Source organism: Ursus arctos, unplaced genomic scaffold (genome assembly GCF_023065955.2).
Source record: "Ursus arctos isolate Adak ecotype North America unplaced genomic scaffold, UrsArc2.0 scaffold_5, whole genome shotgun sequence".
NCBI lineage: Eukaryota > Metazoa > Chordata > Mammalia > Carnivora > Ursidae > Ursus > Ursus arctos.
In genome coordinates, this window is record NW_026623067.1 from 56,010,434 (window position 1) to 56,036,414 (window position 25,981).

Genomic DNA, 25,981 nt, shown 5'->3' on the forward strand with positions numbered 1-25,981 from the left:
AAAGGAGAGCGCGAACTGTGTGACCAAGTATAACTCAAGGGAAACGTTATTGTAGGGGAATGCTCTGCTCTCTTGTTCAAAGAGGTCTGCATTCCTGTGCTCTTGCTACAGAGCTGGAGCGACAGCCCTTAACGAAAGACTACAATCAGGGATTTATTTACATGTCCTGCAATTTCTCCATTACCCGCTCACGGCCCAACTGAAAAGCTTAACTGTAACCTAATAGGTCGACAAGCTAACACTTCGGGGCACAGAACTCTGTTATGAGTGCGAATCTTACTGATAGTGAAATTTCACGCTGCCAAGTCTGGACTTGCCTCGTAGGGGCTTCAGGTATCCCTGAACTTCGTCAAACGAGGGGTGTCTGGACGTTATAAGCTCTGACCCAAAGTCTACTTAAACAAAACAACGCTCCATTGTATTCCTTTCTTAGCCTGCCGGGCACACCCATTTTCCAAAGCTGCGAAGGTTAACGGAGTGCCGAGATGGGCCAAAAACACCGCTGTCCCAAAGATTCCCCGGTCCCAGTGCCAAGGATGAATGACCACATGTGTCGGGGTTTTCCCTTCCAGGGTTCCAGGCTGTTCCCGGGAACCGGTGTGTGTCCGAAACGGCTGTAGCCGAACCCCTAACCCAGCACTCGACTAAGCTGACTCTTAAAGTTCAACTGTCTCCTACCAGCGGTCTCATACTCATCGCCAGGATAGGAGGGACCAGGAGTAACCACGGCAACCAGAGAACGGGACGGAAGGGGTGGGGCTGTAGGGCGGAAGGGGCGGGACGAAGCGCGGCCGTTCTCTGGCCCTTTCCCGGCGTCAGTTTAGTGGCGGGAAAGTCGGGTCCTGAGGCTGCATCTTTCGGTCACGGGAGATTCTTCTTCGCGGCAGTCTGAATGGAGAAGCAACCCGGAAAGCAAGCGGCCACCGAGCCTGCGGACTCCGGAGCGGGAGGCGGGGAAGGCGGGCCATCACAGGTCGCTGGCGCCCAGGAAGCGCCTCCAGAGGACCGCTTGACCCTGCTGCTCAGGTTGTTCCCTCCGGCCGGCGTAGCCGGATCCAAGCGGGCGTTGTGGCCGAGAGCCCCGCCCTTCGCTGTCAGGGTCCCGAAGCCTTCGAATTCTGGTTTGGTCGCTTAATGGCTGCGTAACTGCGTCATTCAGTTAAGCTTCTTAAGCCTCTTGCTTCATCTTCGAAAAAGAGGAGGGTTACACCCTAGTAGAGTTGCAGTGGGGGTTAAATGTGATACTTGGAGGCAGGTGTTCATAGCACAGTGCTTCGGGCCCTTCGGGCCTTCCGAGCTGTAATTTACCCCCCTTTTCTCATCCACTCATGCCCTGCGGCCCCGGTATTCAAACGGGTTGTGAGGTGCATCTACATAAAAAAAAGTCCTGCCTCTTTGTGTTATGGTTACGACCCTTTCAATCCAGAAGCTTCATTTGTTATATTTCCTACCAAGCGGGTGATGTTTATACTTTTCCACTGAGCCTGGTGTGGCTTTTGATATGGCCCCTCAGGCTAAGAATAGTTTTTCTGTCTTTAAGTGGTTGGGACAAAGCTAATTCGTGGAGGAATATTTAATAACACGTGAAAATTATACGAAGTTCAAATTTCAGGCCGTTAAGGAAAGGTTTATTGGAACACACTTTCCCGCTATCGGGTCTGAGTTGAGTAGCTACACTAGAGACCGTATGACTCAGAAAGCCTAAAATACTTGTTTGGTCCCTTTATAGGAGAAAAAATAACAACAAAAACTATCCTATAGGGGATTTTTTTCTCCCTCCCCAAAGAATTCTAACTATTGTAGCTTTACCATTACTTTGAAAGGTCTTGGCTAATAAGCCGCACAGTGTCACTTTAAAAATTCCCTCCTACCTACAACATAAACTTCTAAAATATTAAAGATATAGGATTACCTTTTTTATCTCAGCTAAAAGGGAACTGTTCTTACAGTGTGTGTGTGTGTTTTAAATATTTTATTTATTTATTTATTTGACAGAGAGACAGCCAGCGAGAGAGGGAATACAAGCAGGGGGAGTGGGAGAGGAAGAAGCAGGCTCCCAGCAGAGGAGCCTGATGTGGCGCTTGATCCCAGAATGCTGGGATCAAGCCCGGAGCCGAAGGCAGACGCTTAACGACTGCGTCACCTAGGCGATCCCTTACAGTGTGTTTTAAAACGCTAGCCCAACTTCTTAACCTGTAAGAAATTCTTTTCTTTTGGAATTTCAAGGAATTTTAAGAAACTTAAACCATGGAGGTTTAAAAATCTTTCTAATGTCACTTTAGCTACTGATATAGGTCTCAAAATCTCAGAGCAGTTTCAGAATTATGAAACTACCATGTAAATGTACAACATCTTGTAAGAATAACTTAATAATTAGGGGCACCTGGGTGGCACAGCGGTTAAGTGTCTGCCTTTGGCTCAGGGCGTGATCCCGGCGTTATGGGATGGAGCCCCACATCAGGCTCCTCCGCTATGAGCCTGCTTCTTCCTCTCCCACTTCCCCTGCTTGTGTTCCCTCTCTCGCTGGCTGTCTCTATCTCTGTCAAATAAATAAATAAAATCTTAAAAAAAAAAAAAAGAATAACTTAATAATTAGTGTTTTACCCATAGCTTTTCTACTTACGTATGATTTTCAGTTAAGTACAATCCTAGGACAACTAAGAAACTATGTGAATTATCTATCCAAGAATTAGTATATTTGTTATTTTTCTATCTATCCTAGGAATGTTACAAACTGTTGTTAAATTTGTTAACAATGTTTGCAGTTTTCACCATTTTGATGTGTTTCTTCTTTGTGTAGCCCATATTTCTTGAGTGTGGCATATTAAATTTAGAAATCAGAATTTTAACTTTTCCTCATAGTTGCTATTTTTCCACTGGAGTACATTTTGCATCTTCCTCTGAAGCTTCCCTTTATTTAAAAAGATTTTATTTTTAAGCAATTTCTACACCCAATGTGAGGCTCCAACTCAGAACCGGAACTGAGCTAGTCAGGGAACTGAGCTAGCCAGGCGCCCCATAAGATTTGAGCATAGTTGACACAATGTTACATTAGTTTCAGGTGTACAACTTAAAAAGTTTGGGGGCACCTGCGTGGCTCAGTCAGTTAAGCATCTGTCTTCGTCTGAGGTCATGATCCCAGGGTCCTGGTTTCGAACCCCACATCAGGCTCCCTGCTCAGTGAGGAGCCTGCTTTTTCCTCTCCCTCTGCTGCTCCTCCTGCTTGTGCACTCTCTCTCTCTCAAATAAGTAAATAAAAAATTTTTAATAAAATCCATATGTCTCTTTTTGTGCCAGTACCATACTGTTTTGATCTCTACAGCTTTGTAGTATATCTTGAAATATGGAAACGTGATAGTTCCAGGTTCATTCTTCATTCTCAGGATTGCTTTGGCTATTTGGGATCTTCTGTGGTTCCATAAAAATTTATTTTATTTTATTTTATTTTATTTTATTTTATTTTATAAAATTGTATTTATTTATTAGAGCATGAGAGAGTACAAGTGAGGAGGGAGGTGGGAGACAGGGAGAGGGAGAAGCAGACTCTCCACTGAGTAGGGAGCCCAATGCAGGGCTCCATGCCAGGACCCTGGGATCATGATCTGAGCCAAAGGCAGATGCTTAACTAACTGAGCCACCCAGGCACCCACCCCCCCAATTCAAATATTAGTATGATTGTTGTAGTTTAGTGGAAAATAGTGTTGGTATTTTGGTAGGAATTGTTTTGAAACTGTAAATTGCTTCGGGTAATATGGACATTTTGGCAATACTTTTTTAATACATGAACATGGAATATCTTTCCATTTGTTTGTGTCATCTTCAGTTTCTTTCATCAGTGTCTTACAGTTTTCAGAGTACAGATTTTTCAACTCTTTGGTCAAGTTTATTCCTAGGTATTTTATTCTTTTTGGTGCAGTTGTAAATGGTGTTGTTTTCAAAATTTCTCTTTCTGTGACTTTTTTGTTAGTATATGGAAATGTTACTGACTTCTGTGTATTAATTTTGTATACTGACACTTTGGTGAATTCAATTATTCCAGTACGTTTTTTGATTGAGTCTTCAGGATTTTCTCTGTATAGTATCATGCTGTCTGCAGATAGTGACAGTTTAACTTCCCTACCAATATGGATGCCTCTTATTTCTTTTTCTTGTCTGATTGCTGTGGAAAGGACTTTCAGTACTATATTGAATAAAAGTGGTGAGGGTGGGGGTGCTTGGGTGGCTCAGTTGGTTAAGCATCAAGCTCTTGCTTTAAGGCTCAGGTCATGATGTCAGGGTCATGATTTTGAGCCTTCTGTCAGGCTCCACACTGAGTGCCGAGTCGGCTTGAGATTCTCTCTCCCTCCATCTGCCCCTCCAGCTCGTGCTTGTTCTTTCTCTCTCTCTCTCTTTTTTTTTTTTTTTTAAGATTTTATTTATTTATTTGACAGAGAGACAGCCAGCGAGAGAGGAACACAGGCAGGGAAGTGGGAGAGGAAGAAGCAGGTTCCCAGCAGAGGAGCCTGATGTGGGGCTCGATCCCAGGACCCTGGGATCACGTTCTGAGCCGAAGGCAGACACTTAATGAATGAGCCACCCAGGAGCCCCTCTCTTTCTCTCTCTCAATTAATTAAGAGAGTTTTTATTGTGAATGAATGTTGAATCTTGTTAAATGCTTTTTTTGCTGCTGTTGAGATGATTGCATGATTTTCGTCCTTTGTTTTACAGATGTGATGTATGATGTTGATTGATTAGCGAATATTGAACTACCCTTGCAGCCCCAGAATAAATCCCGTCCGATCATGGTGAATGATTTTTTTAATGTGTTGTTGTATGTGGTTTGCTGATATTTTGTTGAGGATTTTTGCATCTATGTTCACAGGGTATATATTGGCCTGTAATTTTCTTTTTTTGTTGTGTCTTTGTCTGGTTTTGGTATCTGGGTAATGCTGGCCTCATAGAATATTTGGAAGTTTTCCTTTTTCTTCTGTTTTTTTTTTTTTTTTTTAATTGGAATACTTTGAGAGTAGGTATTAACTTTTCTTTAAATGTTTGGCAGAATTCATCTGTGAATCCAGTTAGTCCTGGCATTTTTGAGATTTATTTATTTATTTTTAAAGATTTATTTATTTGAGAACAAGAGAGAGCATGAGTGGGAGGGGCAGATGCACAGCGAGAGGGAGAGAGAATCTCATGCTGGCTCCACACTGAGCGCAGAGCCTGACATCGGGGTTGACCTCACAACCCTGAGATCCAAAATGTCCAGCTCCACTGGAGCTGGAACCAAGAGTTGGACACTTAACCGACTCACAACCCAGGCAGCTCTTTTTGGTAGTTTTTGGATCACCAATTCAATTTTCTTATCGTAATTGGTTTATTAAGACTTTTTTCTTTCTGGTTCAGTTTTGTAAGATTGTGTGTTTCAAGGAATTAGCTATTTCTTTTAGGCTGTCCAGTTTGTTGGCATATAATTTTTCATAGCATGCGCCTATAATCCTTTGTATTTCTGTGGTGTCAGTTGTTACTCCTCTCACTTCTGATTTTATTTATTTGGGTCCTTTCTCTTTTTTTCTTGATGAGTCTGGCTCAGGGTTTATCAATTTTGTGTATCTTCTCAAAGAACCAGTTCTTGGTTTCATTGATATTTTTTCCTTTTTTTTCTTTCTTTTTTCAGTCCATATGTTATTTATTTCTACTCTGATCTGTATTATTTCCTTTCTTCTATTCACCTTGCATTTTGTTCTTCTTTTTGTAGTTCCTTTTAGGTGTAAGGTTAGATCTATTATGGAGTATGTTCCACGTGCGCTTGAAAATGGATGTTTATTCTATTGTTTTTGGTTGGAATGTTCTGTGTATGTTGTTATGTCCATCTAGTCCAATGTGTCATTCAAAAACATTGTTTCCTTGTTGATTATCTGTGTGGATGATCTATCCATCGATGTAAGTGTATTGTTAAAGTCCCCCTACTATTATTATATTGCCATCAGTTTCTCTTGTTTCGTCTGTTAACAGTGGCTTTATGTACTTAAGTGCTCCAGTATTGGGTGTGTAGATATTTACAATTGTTATATTCTCTTGTTGGATTGATTACTTTCTCATTATGTAATGCCCTTCTTTGTCTCTTGTTATGGTCTTTAAAGTCTCTTTTGTCTGATAAAATTATTGCTACCTAGGCTTTTTTTGGGTGGGTGGGGGCTTCCATTTTCATGGTGGGACGTTTTTCCATCCCTTCACTTTCAGTCTGTGTGGGTCTTTATGTCTGAAATGAGTCTCTCATAGGCAGCATATAGATGGGTCTTGTTTTTTATCCATTCTGCTATTCTGTGTCTTTTGATAGGAGCATTTAGGCCATTTACATTTAAAGTAATTATTGATAAGTGTGTACTTACTGCCATTTTTAAAATTTATTTTCTGGTTGTGTTTGTAGTTCTTCTACAAAACACCTTTCTTGCTCTCTTCTTCTCTTGCTCTCTTTGTGATCGGTGAATATAGTGTTTTCTTTGACTTCGTTCTCTCTATTTTTTGCATATTTCTCATAGGTTTTCCGTTTGTGGTTACCATGAGGTTCATATATAACATCCAGATAAATAGCAGTCCATATTACTTCTTTGGTCACCTAAGTTCAAACACATTCTAAAAAAAGCAAAACAAAAACAGTAAAAGAAAAAAGTCTCTCTTTTTCCCCTTCTCTTCCCTTTTTACTGACTTCTCCATAGTTTATTTTTATGTTGTTATATTTTACAACTTTTTATTCATCATTTTCTTATGTCTTATTTGGTCATTTCTTTTCCACTTAAAGAAGTCCCTTTAGCATTTTTTATAACACTGGTTTAGTGGTGATAACTTCTTTATCTTTTGTTTGTCTAAGAAATTATCTCTCCTCAAATCTGAATACCTTGCAGGTACTTGGTTGTAGTTTTTTCCTTTCAGCACTTTGAATATATCATGCCACTTCTTTCTGGCCTGCAAATTTTCTCCTGAAAAATGAGCTGGTAGCTTCATGTTTTCCCTTGTAGGTACTTTTTGTTTTTCTCTTGCTGCTTTCAAAATTTATCTTTATTTTATTTTTAACATTTGACATTTTAATTTTTATGTGCCATGGCCCGGAACTCCTTGGGTTCATCTGGTTTGGAACTCTCTGTGATTCTTGGACTTGGATATCTGTTTTCTTCCCTAGTTTAGGAAAGTTTTCAGTTATTTCTTCACATAACTTTTCTACACTTTTCTGTTCTTCTCCTGGAATCCCAATAATGTAAATGTTTTCTTGATATTGTCCAAAAGATTTCTTAATCTATTTGTATTTTTGAACCATTTTTCTCTTTGTGCTCTTCTGCTTGTATGCTTTCCATTACCCTCTCTTCCAGATCACTGATATATTCTTCTGATCCTTTAATACACTCTTGGTTTCCTGCAGTATGGTTTTTTTTTTTTTTTTTTTCAGTTATTGCATTCTTCAACTCTGATTGGTTTCTTTTAATATTTTCTGTCTTGTTATTGAAGGTCTCACTGAGTTCTTCCGCTCTTTTCTCCAGCCCAGTGAGTATCTTTACGAGCATTACTTTAAATTCCTTTTCAGGCTTATTATTTATTTCTATTTCATTTAGTTCTTTTTCTTTTTTTTTTTTTTCCTTGTTCTTTCTTTTGGAGCATATTCCTCTGTCTCGCCCATTTTGCTTGAGTTTTTGTTTGTTTCTATAGAAGGTAAACATTGAGCTTCTCCTAAACTTGAAGGGGTGATCTTGGTATGGTGTCCCCTGTGCAGACTGTGTGTGGTTGGTGACTTTAGCTGGCTGACTGGAGCTGTGGCTGTAAATGCCAGTTAATCTTTTAAACTGTGGCATGTCTCCTCCCATCTCTCTTCCTGTTCTCTTTTTCTTCTATCTTTGTTTATTCAGTAGCTGTTCAGTCAGCCCTTAGTTTTTTAGGAGGAATTGTTCAATCAATAGATGTAATTTCGTGTGTTTGGTGGAGGAGGACATAGTTTTTCCTACAACCCCATCTTCAACTGGAAGTCTCTTTACACACACTTTAAATCATTCAGGCCAAACTAGAAGACTTATTGCTGAGTTTACTTACACTCGTTTTATTGCATAAACTTCTGAAAAATGTGAGTTGGTTTATAATGTAGTAATGAGTAAAACCTCTATAAATATATGACTTTCTGGGATACCTGGCTGGCTCAGTCAGTAGAGCATGCAACTCTTGATCTCAGGGTTTTGAGTTTGGGCCCCATGTTGTGGGTAGAGTTTACTTAATTTAAAAAAAAAGTATATTTGTGTGTGTGTGTGTGTGTGTGTGTATATATATATACATATATATATGACTTTCTCTTCTCTTTATGCTTTCAGGCTGAGAGCACAGACAAAACAACAACTCTTGGAATATAAATCAATGGTTGATGCAAGTAAGTATTTTTATTTTCAAATAAGATTTTGTGAGCTTGGTGATGAACAATATTCTAGAGAAAAGAAAATAGGGAATGGGAGTGTCAGCATAATGTGGTACTATACTATATAAAAAGGCAAAAAACACGATTGCCCTGTCCCTCAGGAACTTGTTAGGAATTCAGGAAATAGATTAAAACAAAACAAAACAAAAAAACAAACTAAGAATGCAAGACAGTTAAGTTCTGTTGATCAGAGAATTGGGAAATTTCTGTGGGAAGGAATCATAGGACTTGATCATAAACAGCTTGGAGATTAAATTAGTGGATCAGATGATTGTTAAGCAAGTGACCTAAAATCTATACTTCAAGAAACACTGGAAGATAGGAAGGAGAGGCAGAAGGGAGATTAGCTTACAGATATGAATGATAATTTCGATTTTAAACACTGAAAAAATTTACATTTTCTTAAAAGATTTTATTTTTTTGAGGGTCACCTGGGTGACTCAGTTGGTTAAAGGTCTGCCTTCGGCTCACGTCATGATCCCAGAATGCTGGGATTGAGCCCTGCATCAGGCTCCCTGATCAGTGGGAGTCTCCTTCTCCCTCTCCTCCCCACTTGTGCTATCTCTCACTATCTCTGTCTCTCTCTCTCAAATAAATAAATAAAATCTTAAAAAAAAAAAAAAAAGATTTGGGATGGCTGGGTGCCTCAGTCGGTTAAGCATCTGCCTTAAGCTTGGGTCATGATCCCAGACCTGGAATTGAGCCCCAAGTCGGGCTCCTTGCTCAGTGGGGAGTGTGCCTCTGCCTCTCCCTTTGCCACTCCCCCAGCTCATGCTCTCTCTCACTCCCTCTCTCTCTCAGATAAGTAAATAAAAAATCTTCAAAAAAAATTATTTGAGAGAGAGAGAGAGACAGAGAAAGCACAAGCAGGGGGAGGTGGAGGGATAGAGGGAGAGGGACAAGCAGACACCCCACTGATCAAGGAGCCCGATGCAGGGCTCAGTCCAGGACCCCGGGATCATAACCTGAGCCGAAAGCAGACGCTTAACAGACTTAGCCACCCAGTCTCCCCTGAAAAACTGTAAATATCTTTTTTTTTTTTTTAAGATTTTATTTATTTATTTGAGAGAGAGAGCATGAGAGGGGAGAGGGTCAGAGGGAGAAGCAGACTCCCCACGGAGTGGGGAGCCCGATGTGGGACTCAATCCTGGGACTCCAGGATCATGACCTGAGCCAAAGGCAGTTGCTTAACTAACTGAGCCACCCGGGCACCCCTGTAAATTTATCTTTTAAAATCTAGAAGTCTTCAGGAGCAAGAGAGTACTAAAATAATGGTTTAGCTCTCCTAAAGTAATAACCATTATTGCAACCTAATTTGTAAGTCTTTGGGTCTCAAAGATAGGTTTTGGTGAGTCTTTCTTTCTCTGTGAAATAGGCTTAAAGAATAAAACCAAGGAGCGCCTGGGTGGCTCAGTCTTTAAGCATCTGCCTTTGGCCCAGGGCGTGATCCCAGGGTCCTGGGATCGAGCCCCGCATCAGGCTCCCTGCTCCACTGGAAGCCTGCTTCTTCCTCTCCCACTCCCCCTGCTTATGTTCCCTCTCTCGCTGGCTGTCTCTCTCTCTCTGTCGAATAAATAAATAAAATCTTTAAAAAAAAAAAAAAAGAATAAAACTAAACAATACTTCACGTTGAATCAAGAATTGTGGAAAACCTGAGGGGCCACATAGATGACTTAGTCACTTCACCTGAATACATGTTTAACTTAGGAACTTTTCAGACTCTGCTCAGATTCTTTTATAAGGCTGTAGATCCAAAGGCAGTTCCCATGTGTTGCCCATCTGATATTCCAGGCTTTCTAAAGTCTTACGCAAAACAAGAACAACAAAAAAATAGGACTATGATATGAGCCGCCTGGCCTCTTTTCTGCTTAGTATAACTAGTAATTTGTGAAACTGGGATATGAACCAGGTCTTCTTGCCTCCAAAGCCATGACCGTCCATTATATCAATAACGCTTCCATCAAAAATGATCAGTATAGGGGCACCTGGGTGGCTCAGTCGGTTGAGCCTCTGCCTTCGGCTCAGGTCATGATCCCAGGTTGCTAGGATCGAGCCCCACATCAGGCTCTCTGCTCAGCGGGGAGCCTGCTTCTCCTTCTCCCTTTGCCCCTCCTCCTGGTTGTGTTCTCTCTCTCTTCTCTCAAATAAATAAATTAAAATTTAAAAAAATGAATGGCAGGTCACCGTCCTTCTCCTGGTGGAATAAATGATCTCTTTGTTTCAAGCCCATGCTCCTTATATTAAACTAGTGATGTTTACCTCATAGATGGGACGTAGGATATGGCTAAATTCTTTTGCTGGCATGAGAGCCTACATAATAAAAAAGGATAATGTATCTTCTTAGAGGACAGGATGTTGGGGGAAAGCTATTCAGAATTTGGACCTTTGAGAAATTACCTCTACATTTTCCTGCATTCATTCAAATCATTTTTAAGTATTCAGTATGTCCCCACTAGGGACATGTAACTAGGCATGGAGACATAGTGTTGAAGGAGGTGGAATTTGTCCTGGTGGAGCTTAATTTCTATGTAGCAAAACGGGTAAGGAAAGAAGCATTGCAAGATAACTGTGAAGTACGGGAAGTGTGATGAAGGAAATAATGGTGTGATAAGGAGGGGCTACTTCAGATACTGTGATCAAAGATGGTGTCTTTGAGAAGGTGACATGAGAGTAAAATCCAAGTGTTATGAAATAGTCCACCTTATAGAGTCCTTGTTTTCCGACTATATATAATTCCTCTTTTAAGGGATTGTGACATCTGAAAACTTGAGTAGGCTTAATAGTGCACGCTGTAGAGTTTCTACAACTAAAGGAGATTACTGCTTTAGGGCATGAAATGAGGTTGTAGTCTTTGAAAAAAGATATTTATCTAAAATCAATTATTTTACCATTAAAAGAATATGTTACTTTATTGCTTGATGGATTTTTTTTTAAATAGTAAGTGCATCCCTTTTCAGAGTACAATTTGTTGAGTTTTGACAAATGTATGTATCAGTGTAACAACCACCACAATCAAGACATAGAATACGTCTGTTATACCTCCCCTATTCTACTTCACAGTCCCTGCACTTACCCCAGCACGCACCATTGTAATCTGTTTTTACAGATTTGCCTTCTAGAGTTGGGCTGTCCAGTGTCGTAGCCATTAGCTACATGTGGCCTTAAAGTTAAATTAATTAAAATTAAATTTAAAATTCAGTTCTTTAGTTGCACTAGTTACATATCAAATGCTCAGTAGCCACATGTGTCTAGTGACTAGCCATTTGGACAGCAGAGATATTGAAAATTTCTACCAAATTTCTCTTGGACAGCACTGTTCTAGAATTTGATGTAAACAGCATTATATATGTATTTGTGTGTATCTGACAACTTTCTTTTAATGGAGATTTAATTCATATAAAATTCATTTTAAAATGTACAGTTAAGTAGGTTTTAGTATATTCACAGTATTGTGTAATCATCACCAATTTCCAATTCCAGAACATTTCCATCACCCTAAAGAGAAACCTAGTACCTGTTAGTAGTCACTCCCAGTATGTCTGGCTGCTTTTGCACAGCATAATTTTATGATTCATCCATGTTGTTTGTTTGAGTAATTTTTTCTCTTTTATTGTAGAGTATATTTCACGATGGCTATACCACATTTTGTTTATCCATTCACCTGTTGATGGCCATTTGAATTGTTTGCAGTTTTTGCCCATTATGAATAAAGCTGCAGTGGACATTTGTCATTTCTTTGTGTCTTTTTCTGTACACTTCTTTTCATTTCTCTTGGTTAAATACCTAAAAGTGAGATTGTGTGCTCATGTGGTAATGATACGTTTAACATTTTTTCTTTTTAATATGCCCAGTGTGGAGCCCAGAACAGGACTTGAACTCACGACCCTGAGATCAAGACCTGAGTTGAAATCAACAGTCGGACGCCCAACCGACTGAGCCATCCAGGTACCCCTATATGTTTAACTTTTTAAGAAACTGCCCAGACATCTAAAATGTTTACACTGGGGCGCCTGGGTGGCTCAGTTGGTTAAGCGTCTACCTTGGGCTCAGGTCATGATCTCAAAGTCCTGGGATCGAGGCCCACGTCGGGCTCCCTGCTCAGCAGGGCATCTGCTTCTGCCTCTCCCTCTGCTCCTCCCCCCTGTTTGTGCACATTCTTTCTCTGTCTCTCCCTCTCTCTCTCAAATAAATAAATGAATAAATAATCTTAAAAAAAAAGTAAAATGGTTACACCATTATGGTACGTTCTTCCTAGAAGCATGAGATTTCCATTTACTCGCCATGTTCTTTAAAATTTGATACTGTCACCCTTATTAAATTTTAGCTATTCTAGTAAGTATGTAGTGGTATCTCATGTGGTTTTTAGTTTACATTTCCCTGGTAACTAATGATGTTGAGTATCTTTTCATGTGCTTATTGGCAATTAATATATCTACATTTATGAAGGAGATCTGTAAATATACTTTAATGAAGTGTTAAAATCTTTGCCTATTTTTTAATTGGATTGTTAGTCTTAGAGAATTTGAGTTCTTTGTTTATATATATAGTTATTTTTTTCAGATATCTATATGTAGTTACAGATATAGATAGATAGATAGATAGATAGATAGATAGATAGATAGATAGATGTAGGTATCTATCTATGTATAGATATGTAGGTATCTGTGTATCTACTTATATGTTCAGCAGGTATTTTCTCCCAGTTTTTTGCTTGCCTTTTTTTTTTTTTTTTAAGATCTTTCTATTTTTAAGTAATCTCTACATGCAGCATGGGGCTCGAAGTCACCACCCTGATATCAAGAATCTCATGCTGCACTGACTGGGCCAGCCAGGTGCCTAACTTGCCTTTGTTTTTTAACTGTCTTTTGAGGAACCGAAGGCATTCATTTGATGAACTGATTTTTATCAATTTTTTTTTTCTTTTGTGGTATGTGATTTTAAGTCCTCTCTAAGAAATCTGTGACCGCTCCAAGGTCACAAAGATTTTCTCCTTTGTTTTGTTCTACAAGGTTTAGGGTTTTAGGTTTAACATTCATTTCTGTGATCCTTTTTGAGTTAGTTTTTGTGTATGGTGTGAGCTAAGGATCAAGGTTCATTTTTCCCCCTATGGAAATCTAATTTTTCTTGCACTCTGTATTTGTAACTTTCCTTTCTCCATTGTATATGTGTGGGTCTATTTCTGGGCTTTTTGCTCTCTTCCCTTGAGGTATTTGTCTATGCTTATAATAGTGCCACACTATCTTGATTACTGTAGCTTTATAGTAAATCTTCATATCAACTCCTGTAAGTCTTGCAGTTTTGTACTTTATCAGAATTGTTTTGACTGTTCTAGGTCCTTTGGGCTTTTATATGCATTTTAAAATCAGCCTGTTAATTTCTACAGAAAAAAAAAAGGGTCTGAGAATTTTGATTGGGATTCAGTTGGGATCTATAGATCAATATGGGGGAAATTGTTGTAATAGCCATATTGATTCTTGTAATACCTATACATGATAGATCTTTTCAGTATTTGAATGTATTCAGTGTAGAGGTCATATGCATATCTTGTTAAATTTATCCTGAAATATTTCATGTTTTTGAAAGAAATTGTATTTTGTAATTTTACTTTTTAATTTCCAATTGTTTTTTTCTTTTTTTTTTTTTTTAATTTATTTTTGCGAGAGAGAGAGAGCTCGAGCGCATGAGTGGGGGAGCCCAGAGGGAGAAACAGACTCCTCACTGAGCAGGGAGCCCTATGTGGAACTTGATCCCAGGACCCTGGGATCATGATCTGAGCTGAAGACAGACGCTTAATGGACTGAGCCCCCGAGACACCCCTGATTGTTTTTTTCTAACATATAGGCATATGGGTGATCTTTTTGACATTGCTCTTGTTAATATTTTAATCCTTTTTTATTTTCCATTATTCTCAAGCTGTTCTGTCCAGTATGGTAGCAACTAGCTCCATATGACAATTGAACACTTGAAATGTGGTTAGTCCTTGAGAGGGACTATAAATGCAAAATACAGAAGAAAAGATTATAAAATATTTATTTAGTAATTTTAGATTAATTATATGTTGAAATGATAATATTTTAGACCTATTGGGTTAAAATAAGTTACACTGAAATATTTTCACTTGCTTTATAATATGAAAACTAAAAATTAAAAATTAAATTTTTGGTTTACATTTATTGCTTACATTATATTTCTGTTGGACTGCACTCTTCTTTTTTTTTTTATCTTTTTTTTTTTTAATGATTTTTTTATTATATTATGTTAGTCACCATACAGTACATCCCCGGTTTCTGATGTAAGGCTCGATGATTCATTAGTTGTGTATAACACCCAGTGCAATACGTGCCCTCCTTACTACCCATCACCGGTCTATCCCATTCCCCCACCCCCCTCCCCTCTGAGGCCCTCAGTTTGTTTCTCATAGTCCATAGTCTCTCATGTTTCATTCCCCCTTCTGATTACCCCCCCTTTCTTTATCCCTTTCTTCCCCTACCGATCATCCTAGTTCTTATGTTCCATAGATGAGAGAAATCATATAATTGTCTTTCTCTGCTTGACTTATTTCACTTAGCATTATCTCCTCCAGTGCCGTCCATGGTGTAGCAAATGTTGAGACCTCGTTCTTTCTGATAGCTGAGTAATATTCCATTGTATATATGGACCACAACTTCTTAATCCAGTCATCTGTTGAAGGGCATCTCGGCTCCTTCCACGATTTAGCTATTGTGGACATTGCTGCTATGAACATTGGGGTGCATATGGCCCTTCTCTTCACTACGTCTGTATCTTTGGGGTAAACACCCAGTAGTGCAATGGCTGGATCATAGGGTAGCTCAATTTTTAACTTTTTAAGGGACCTCCAAGGACCGCACTCTTCTAAACTGTTACTAACTTCAAAAAATTTTTTATTTGCAGATGAAGAAAAAACTCCAGAACAAATCATGCAAGATAAGCAAATTGAAGCGTATGTCATATTTTTAAATTTTGCGTTTTTTACTAAGATTTGATATTATTACACATCTTACACCACTATCTTGCTTTTTCCTTTTCTTTATTTTTCCAAGTAATTTTTCATGCGTGTACTAAGAATATTTGATATGGGAGATGGACTTAACATGTACCTGAGTGGTCACATTAGCACTTTTGGCATTCCCGTTCACGAGATAATTAGTTGAGTCTCTCAGAGGCATCTGTTTACCAAGTCTACAAATGCATCAGTGTGGGGAACCTGTAGAATAATTTTATCTACATAGGATCATTTTACTTTTTTCAAAGGTTTACTTTATATATTTTTTGATGTTCAATGAGTTTTTTTGATATAGCTGAAATTTTTTTGTTTATACTTCTTTGATAGTAAAATTGAAGACCTGGAAAATGAAATTGAAGAGGTGAAAATTGCTTTTGAAATGAAAAAGCTTGCATTAGACAGGTAATTATTACATTCTTTGTGAACTGAATGCAAAATGGGTGTGATTTGTGGTGGAGGGAATACTTTAATTAGTCTAATTGATTAATCACGTGATACCATTAGATAACGGTTACACAAATTTTGAGCCCTGAGAGAAAAGTTACATCATTCATTAATACCTTCATTTGAAGTAGTTACGTAAGATTGACTTAATAAGCAAATATCAAAGAAATAGAAGGGTGAGCTTAAATCCAGTGTTTCAAAGGATTACATGGATTCGATTACGACAGTAACTATTAATCAAGTAAAAGAATTGTCATCAAGTTTAAATATATATAGATATATTTTTTAAAGATTTTATTTTTAAGTAAAACACCAACATGGGGCTTGAACTCACAATCCCAAGATCAGGAGTTTCATGCTCTATTGACTGAGCCAGCCAGGTGCCCCTAAATATATTTTTAATATAGGTTTTATATCTGTATTTTAAAATTCACTGAACAAATATTTGAATGGTTACTATGTCTTAAGCTTTGTAGGTGTTGGTATACAGTTGTTAATAAGACAAACGTGATCTCTTATAGACCTGTGATCTGAATTAGTAATCTCAATTAAGTGAATGACTTTTAAAATTATTTCCTTGTGTTTCTGGCCTTCCCAGATGAATTTCTTATACATTTAATTGAAAAGTAGTTAAAATCCTCTTAATTGCTTCTAATAGTAAACATTTTTCCATATTCTCATAAGCTGGCTTGGTACATAGATTATATGTACTTTTTATTAATTCATTTTAAGTAAGCTCTTTGCCCTACATGGGGTTTGAACTCATGACTCTGAGATCAATGTTGCATGCTACACGGACTGAGCCAGCCAAGTGCCCTAAATAATAGATATGTATATTTTTTAGATTTTATTTATTTATTCGACAGAGATAGAGACAGCCAGCGAGAGAGGGAACACAAGCAGGGGGAGTGGGAGAGGAAGAAGCAGGCTCATAGCGGAGGAGTCTGATGCGGGGCTCGATCCCATAACGCGGGGATCGATCCCATAACGTGGGGATCACGCCCTGAGCCGAAGGCAGACGCTTAACTGCTGTGCCACCCAGGCGCCCCCTTAAATATTTTTTAAGATGACTTGAGAGCTATTAAAATATCTCATTTTAATGAATTGAATTTTTTTGTGTGATGGAAAGGAAGAAATGACTTTAATATTGCTAAATTGATTGCCTTTTCATTATTACTTATTAGCTACTTGGATTTAAAAGTAATTTATGCAGTTTGTTTATATGTACGCGTATTTTAAGTGTACGTTCAGGTATGGCTTTGTATTCCCCAGCTCCATGTCAGGCCTTTGCTGATCTCTGTAGTGCCTTAATGCTTCATCCTGGCCCTGCACCAGAGTGGATGGCTTGGAGAGCAAAGCCCAGGCTGATTTCAGGTCTCATCGGTCCTTCAGCTGCAACCACGTGGAGCAGCCCTTTCTATCTTTTTATTTTCCATTTCTGTGACTTATTTATCAAAGTATTTCCCATACAATAGTGTTTATAAACCTACTTATGGTTTAGGTTACATTTAAAGAAAAATCAATCTTTAAGTTGTATATATACGTTTTTTCTTTTAAATGTGCCACAAATGTTATCCATGTTTTATAATGCCAGCTTTTTTCCTTGCGCCGTAGGATGCAACTTTCAACTGCACTGAAAAAAAACCTAGAGAAAACTAACCCCAAGACTAGGTATGTTTGTTTTTTTTCTATTTTCTTTTTTTCTGAATTCGTTAAGGCTGAGAGTAAGAAGGGAGATCTGCATAATGACTTTAGTTTTCTGAATTTTTGTTAATTAGCTGTCAGTGCCAAACCACCTTTATCTGGGAAATAAGGAAAGTGACAGAATTTTTGTGGGCATTATAATTTTTACAGTCCTACTGACATTTTGTCTGGATTGCAACAATGGAGATTTTTTAGCCAGACAGCCTGAAAACTTTGAAGGAGATTTTTAGCCAGACAGCCTGAAAACTTTGAAGGAAGATTTCGAAAGTTTACTTTTGTTCTGTATTTACTGAAAAACAGAGATAGAGCTATCTCATTTATCCAGTAACCCGGGAATTGGTTATTGAGATAGGAATGAGACAGGAAGTTTATGCCTCATTTTTCACCGGCAGAAATGAGCTTGTATATGTTAAGCTCTTTGCCAAGGAATATAAAATTAAAACTTTGGCGGTCAAGGTTTTCTATAATCTGGTCCTTTGTGTCTGGCCTCAGGGAACTTACCTATGCTCATATCTCTCAAAGCTCTAAAAAATCCTGTGATAAAATATCCCCTACCATTAGCACCAGAAATGTGTTAAGATGTATCTGGGCACTTCCCCTCTCTGGGTGTCTTAGTTCAGACTGATCATGTACTCTCCCCATATTCCATTTAACTCCAGGATTATATAAATCCTAAAGTACGAATTTGGGCCCTCTAACGATTGCTCCTCCATAAAAGGTGAGCCTTAAACATTCTTGAGTTAGAGAAGTACAGGACAAATTGACCCCCAGAGAGGACAGAAAGACCAAATGGGCTGAGGTAGTGCCTTTAGCAAGTTCTAAAGTTTACAAACCAGTATAGCTGTAACTAGTAGAAAATGAGTTTAGCTTTCCCAGATCTATGCAAAGATTCACATTTTCAGCCTCCTCAGCAAACTCCTTCTGCATGCAGTGTTTCTCATGCCTGGTTGATATCAGAATAATTAGTATTATCACAGTGATCACATTGTTGGTCCCTTCCCAAACCTATTGACTCAATCTCTGAGTCCAAATGGGCATGTAGGGGGTCATGTGATGATCCACATTAAACATCCTCCCAAAGGATTGTGGCACTTGGAAGTATAAGAACCAGGCTTATTTTATACTCTTTGGCTCTAGCTATTGCAAACTAGATAATCTAGGTAATTACTTCATGTCCTTTAAGATTCAAGAGTTTCCCTTGTTCTACTCTGTGCACAACTCTTTCATAACTGGTTGTAATGAAACCATACTATAGTTGTGGTTTCATTTTTCTCTTTCAGCAGATTCTTTCCTCTTGGTGTTTTACTTTGCTTTATATTCCTGGTGCCTGAACAGGTCTTAGCATGTAGTAGGTACTCAGAAATATTTGTTGAAGACATGAAGGTAAGAAGCAGCTTGAATATTCATTGAAACTATTCTCTATGATGCTATATAATGGTGAATACATGTCTATACATTTGTCAAACCCATAGAATGTACACCACCAGGAGTGAACCCTAATGTAAATTATGGGCTTTGGATGATAATGATATGTTAAATGTAGATTCATCATTTTGATGAATGGACCTTTCTGATGGGGGATGTTGATAGTTGAGGAGGCCATGTGTGTGGGTTTACCTTCCATTCAATTTTGCTATGAACCTAAAACTGGTCTCAAAAATAAAGTTTATTTTTTTAAAAAGCAACTTATTAGCATGTTATTAGGGCTTTTTCTCCAAAATAGATTTTTAGAAATGTTCCTACATGCTTAAATTTCATATTTTTTATTGTCTATGATTACAAATTTTTCTAGGGAAATGCATCTCTAATTTTTTAAATTTATATTTTGCATCTAATTTAAAAATTTTTTTATTTATTTGAGAGAGAGAGAGCACAAGTGCAGTGGGGAGGCACAGAGGGAGAGAGAATCTTAAGCAGACTGTGCTGAGTGCAGAGCACGGCATAGGGCTCAATCTCCCGACCCTGAGATCATACCTGAGCTGAAACCAAGTACAACACTTAACTGACTGCTCCACCCAGGTGCCCCTGCATCTCTAATTTTAAACAGAAATTTAGTTTACATCAAACGTTTCCAGTTTTATTTTGTTAAAAGATAACTTTCTATTGAAGTATAAGTAAATTTCATAAAAGGAAATACATAGTAATTGATTTATTCATTAATGATATTTATTATTTTTAATTCAAGGTTAATGAATCATTTTTTTATTCCTTTTCAGTGTCCTCATGGATAACATGAAACATGTATTAAAGCTAAACAAATTAATAATGAAATCACACCAGGTAACTGCACATTGGGCTGCTTATATATACTCATGATTTCAGTAACTTTTTACTGGCAACTGTATTGTGTATGGTTATATGGGATTATCCAAAGGTTACTGGTATGATTGGAATTCACTGTTCTTAAGTTTTCTTTTTCTCATAACTCAGTTGTTTCTGACTATTGTGACTAATTATTTACTTAAAATTTAAGCTACTATCCTTTTTCTTTTTTGGTATGGAAATAAAGGGATTGAAAACTGGAGGTTTGGAAAACATGGGCTAATAGATAAAATTCAGTGGAGTAAGTGTTATTGGTTTGTTCTGAGGTAATATGCCTTAATCTTTTTATTTTTAATAACAGGAATCTTGGGATTTGGAGGAAAAACTGCTTGATGTTAGAAAGAAGAGGTTACGTACGTGGAACAGTTATTTTGTTTTTGTTTTTTGTAGAAAACATTTTCACTTACTGTGGATATTTATAAGACCAGTTATCTCAGCCATTGAGAAATTTATTAATTTTCAGATTTTCTTAAAATTTTGCACTTGGCATTTTTAAAAGTAGTATGTAAAATGTATTTCACTTGATTAATTTTTGTTGTTTTAGAACTTTAAATCACTAAATTAATACATTCTCAGGGAGAAAAAAATCAACTGACACAGAAAAGTACAATGTGAAAGCCATACCTCCTTCCTGTGTGACCACAGTTAGGCATATATCATTCAAGTAATTATTCCATATCCCTATAAACATATTTATATATACATGATTTTAAGTTATCATTTGATACATATTCTATAGCTTTTTAACTTAATGAACATGAAGTAGCTTTTTGCATTGAAATTATTGATTTTTTTTAAAGTAATACACATTTTTGGTAGAATTTGGAAACAGAAAAGTATACTTAGGGAAAGTAAAATTTTTAAATTTACTATTGCGATAATCACTCTTTGGTGCTTTTATTCTTTTAAGATTTTTGTTTTATTTATTTGAGAGAGAGTGCACGCGAGAGAGAGTACAAGGGTGTGAGGGGCAGAGGGAGAAACAGGCTCTTCACTGAGCAGGGAGCCCAATGTGGGGTTCGATCCCGGGACTCCAGGTTCATAACCTGAGCCAAAGGCAACTGTCTAACCGACTGAGCCACCCAGGCGCCTCCTTTTTTTTTTTTTTTAAAGATTTTATTTTATTTATTTGAGGGGAAGAAGGAGACAGCACAAGCAGGGGAAGGGGCAGAGGAAGAGGGTGGGAGAGAATCTCAAGCAGACTCCATGCTGAGTCCAGAGCCACGCATAGGGTTTGATCTCAGGACCCTGAGAAATTGAGTCAGAGCCTTACCTGACTGAGCCTCCCAGGGGCCCCTTCAGTGCTTATTTCTTATCTAATAAAATTGGCTTCATTTTATTCTATGTTGTAAACTGCCTTTTTCATTTAATAGTATAGGCATGATTTATTATTTTAACATACTACACAGATTTGCCTGTTTGTAAGTAATCTCAGGGTCAGAAGTAGTTCTGGTCATCTGATCTAATCACCCTTCGGATGTTTAATGTTTTTCCATCGCATTCCAACCTATTTTTGATCCATTAATATCAAGGAACCAAGCTCCTGGGACACACCATTTATGTTTTCAAAGAGTTTAATTCTTAAAACATTTCAGGAACTATAGGAAATGGTTGATGATGTGTTTATCCCTGGAGAAGAGAATCTCTTCATTGAAAATTTATCTTGTTGATATGTCATTTTTGTAAATAAAGGAGGAAAAGGTATTTCCTTACATATATCTTCTACTTTTCTTTTAGCAACTCTGACTAAGTCCTCTTTAACATGATGTCACTTCAAACATAAGTAGACAACTGTCATTATCATATGTACATACCCTGAACATTTCATGAAGATTGCTAAGGATAAAGTTAAAATACTGGTATTTTTCACAAAGAAAGTCATTTTCAGATCAAAATAGAACTGCAACTTAAAATGATGCTTATGAAATATTTTCTCTTAACTGATAGTCAGGAACTGTTCTGCTTCACAGTTTTTCCAGATTCTTGTTTGTAGGAGTTATTAAATATAGTATTTTTTTTTGTAACCTAATAGAATTAAAACAAGCTTCAGAGAGTAAGCTTTTAGAAATACAGACTGAAAAGAACAAACAGAAAGATGATTTGGTCGATATGGAGAATTCAGACAAGATAAAGTCCATACAACAAAACCTGCAGATGGAGATACAAATTACTACAGTTATTCAACATGTGTTCCAGGTAACATTTATATAAGGAAAGTATAGGTAAAGAACTTTTTAAAAAATGATTGGTTCTGTTACTTTCAGATTTGCTTTGTTAGTCTTTGATCCTGAAAAAAATCATGAATTCAATACTAAATATTAGTCTGTTTACATATATTTGGAATTTATGTCTGTTTAATGTTTAAGGCTTTGACTCTTCATTATGGTTAGATCTTAGGCATTTATAAGTGGACTGATTTTAGCAGCCTTGTGAAGACAGACAAGTATAATGGTGGAAAGCATTAGAACTTAAACTTGGGAGGTGGGGAAGAACATGGATGGGGGTGATGGGGATGTAGAATTACTATCCATACTGCAACTTAATACTTGCAAACCTTGAGGAAATTATTTAAGTTTTCTAAACGTCAATTTCCTTGTTTAGAAAGAGAGGTTATAAAACCTAAAGAAGATAATTCCTGTTAATCTGTTTAGCATAATGTCTGGTCCAAGTAGATTCTCAATAAATGTTGGTAGTTATTAGCATATTATCTCTTAAATTTTATATGTTCCTTTATTCTGGAGGGTTTTCATTACTCTTTTTTTTTTTTTTTCCTTTTTTTTTTTTCTTTACTCTTTTGAATTATAAAATGTCTCCAACTGTTGAGATGAAATACTTAAATTACCAGATTTCAATTAGGAAGATACACAGTTAAAACTGCCCACTATATGTAAAGCAAATATTTATTATATGTAAAGCTTATCCTTGTAGAATATGAGTTCTTATATCTGACCATAAGAAATTATTCCTCGGGTCTCTTTTTAAGATTGATTGATTGATTGATTGATTGAAGAGACAGAGAATGCAGGCAGCCGGGAGGGAGAAGTAGGGGGAAAGAATCTCAAGCAGACTCCACACTGAGCACAGAGCCATCATGGGCTCAATCTCATGATGCTGAGATCATGACCTGAGACAAAACCAAGAATCAGACGCTCAACCACCCAGGCGCCCCTCTTCATCAGGTCTTAATCCTACCTTTTAGTAGCAGCGGTTGTTACTCTGTTAGCAGTAAGGAAGTCCCTTAGACTAACCTCCAGTGGAGGATTGCATCATAAGTACAGGATCCTACTAATTTTCTTTGGCACACGTTCCTTCCTACTGCTTTGAGACTTCTATTATTTTGTCTTTCTTAGCTTTTATTCATATCCTCTTAGTGTTAATTTTGATTTAATGAAATCATTGCTTTGTTAAGCAGAACATAGCTTTGGCTGCATTAGAAGTTCCTGCCCCTAATGGGTTCAGTCATGTTTGAATGCTTACTTCCCTTTGCCTTTGTAAATTTTTAATTGGATTTATATGCACCAGCCCTATAGCAAGAATGTACCCTGTGTAGGCCAAATTTTTAAATATTTTTATACATAACAATATAACGCTTAAATTCTAAAATCTCTTTGAACAGAATTTGAATTAGTAACTTGGTATCATTGAGCCATAGTTTTTCTTTTTAAAAAAATAAGGGATCACAGTTTATGCTTAAACTGTTTTTCACTGTAGAAGTGCAAAATGACTGAACCACAGCTACAGTCTTTTTCCTTTAATCTAGAATACCATTGCAAACATCCCTAATAGGTAAAAGGTGTCTCCAAAAACTGATGAAGCCAAAAAAATTGTTGTAAACATTGTAAATATTCCATAGCATTATGGGGATCAAAGCTGAACCCTAACTGAAAGTGGAAATGAGGATACAAGAATGTATTTTTTCTTTTTTGGGGGTAGATTTTATTTATTTATTTATTTATTCATTCATTCATTCATTTAAGAGAGAGAGAGTGAATGAGCATGCATAAGTAGGAGGAGGGGTAGAGGGGGAGGGGGAGAGAAGCAGCAAACTCTTCCTTGAGAAGGTGGAGCAGGGGAGGGCTTGATCTCAATACTGTGAGATCAGGACCTGAGCCAAAACGAAGAGTCCGACCCCTAACTGGCTGAGCCACCCAGGCATCCAAAGAATGTATTTTTTATAGAGTAGATGCCCATACCTAGTTTGGTAAATATTTGATAAGATTAGTGAAAGAGGGGGGCACCTGGGTGGCTCAGTCAGTTAAGCGTCTGCCTTTAGCTCAGGTCATGATCCTGGGGTCCTGGGATTGAGTCCACCCTACACAGGACTCCCTGCTCAGTGGGGAGCCTGCATCTCCCTCTCCCTCTGTTCCTCCCCCTTACTTGTACTTGCCCTCTCTCTCTCTCTCTTGCTTTCTTTCTCAAATAAATAAATAAAATCTTTTTTAAAAAAGCATTAATGAAAGGATTTTTAAAAATCTTGTTAAATTTTTAAACGTACTGTAACTTTAATGTAAAAATTTTTTCCTTTTTTTATTACAGAACCTCATTTTAGGAAGTAAAGCCAATTGGGCAGAGGATTCCGCCTTTAAGGAAACTGTTCTACAGCTTGAGAAGAATCTCGCCATGATCTAATAAGAATTCTGTTTCGTTATTTTTTGTTTAAATCTATGATATATCAAGTAAAATTTTTATTTAGTGTTTTTGGAACTAATATTGCAACGTTTTTGTAGCTTAACACTGTAACATGGAATTTGTTCTTTCAAATATGTTAATTAAAGTGGCATTCTCTAAAAGAATCTGAAAGTCTTAACCTTGCAAGTGTCCCAAAAGACATCTAATCTCGATTTCCACTGAATGTGGACATTTTTTCTACAACATTCCTGGCAGTCCCAACTCTCATTTGGAATACCTCTTTTTTTCTTTTTCTTTTTCTCTTTTCTTTCTTTTTTCTTTTCTTTCTTTTGTCGCCTTTTTTTTCTTTTTTTTGGTAGTTTCAAGTTTTTATTTAAATTCCAGCTAGTTAACATACAGTGTAGTATTAATTTCAGGAGTAGAATTTAGTGATTCATCACTTACATTTGACACCCCAGTGCTAATCACAAGTGTCCTCCTTAATAACAGTCAACCATTTAACCCATCCCTCCACGCCCCATTATTTGGAATACTTTTGTACATTTGTCAGTCAACTAAAATATTAGAAAAATAGAAAAGGGTATCCACATATTGATGTTTTTTCAACCAGCAGTTGTATTTTATTGAAATAAATCTCATTTTAATTTTATCTCACCACAGATTTTTTTTTTTGCCTTTTTTTTTTTTTATAATACAGAGATATAATTGACATGGTATTGTATAAGTTGAAGTTCTACAATGGGTTGATTTGACCACCATGGCATTAGCTCACATCTCCATCATGTCACATAATTATTTCTTTTTTGTGGTGAGAGCCTTTAAGATCTTAGCAACTTTGAAGTATATAAAAGAGTATTGTTTTTTTTTTTTTATTTTTTGTTTTAAAGACTTTATTTATTTATTTGACAGAGAGAGAGAGAGAACAAGCAGAGGGAATGGCAAACAGAGGGAGAGGGAGAAGGAGAAGCAGGCTCCCTGCTGAGCAAGGAGCCCAATTTGGGGCTTGATCCCAGGACCCTGGGATCATGACCTGGGTTGAAGGCAGTCGATTAACCGACTGAGCCACCCAGGCACCCCTATAATAGAGTATTGTTAACTATAGTCGCAATGCTATGCATTCGATCTCCAAAAACTTACTCATCTTCTAACTGCATTTTTATTCTCTGTGACCAACATCTCCCCAAGTCCCGCACACCCCATCCGCATCTTTATTTATTTATTTTCCCATCCATATCCTTATTTTTTCTAAAACATTTTATTTATTTATTTGACAGAGCACAAGGAGGGGGAGTGGCAGGCAGAGGGAGAGGCAGGCTCCCTGTCGAGCAAGGACCCCAGTGTGGGACTCCATCCCACGACCCCAGGATCATGACCTAAGCCAAAAGCAGAAGCTTAACCGACTGAGCTACCCAAGCATCCCCCATCCACAT

General features: G+C 37.5%; 1 protein-coding gene across 1 annotated transcript; it reads left to right on the top strand.

The window, feature by feature from the left end:
• Window positions 1-773: 773 nt before the first annotated feature.
• CENPH (centromere protein H) lies at window positions 774-24,712 on the top strand. The gene is made up of 9 exons (XM_026498856.4): window positions 774-1,026; window positions 8,328-8,383; window positions 15,341-15,389; window positions 15,780-15,854; window positions 17,511-17,567; window positions 19,817-19,880; window positions 20,224-20,275; window positions 21,955-22,118; window positions 24,459-24,712. Exons 1-9 carry the CDS (start codon window positions 893-895, stop codon window positions 24,549-24,551), a joined length of 744 nt encoding a protein of 247 aa, XP_026354641.1. The 5' UTR covers window positions 774-892; the 3' UTR covers window positions 24,552-24,712.
• The last annotated feature ends 1,269 nt before the right edge of the window (window positions 24,713-25,981 follow it).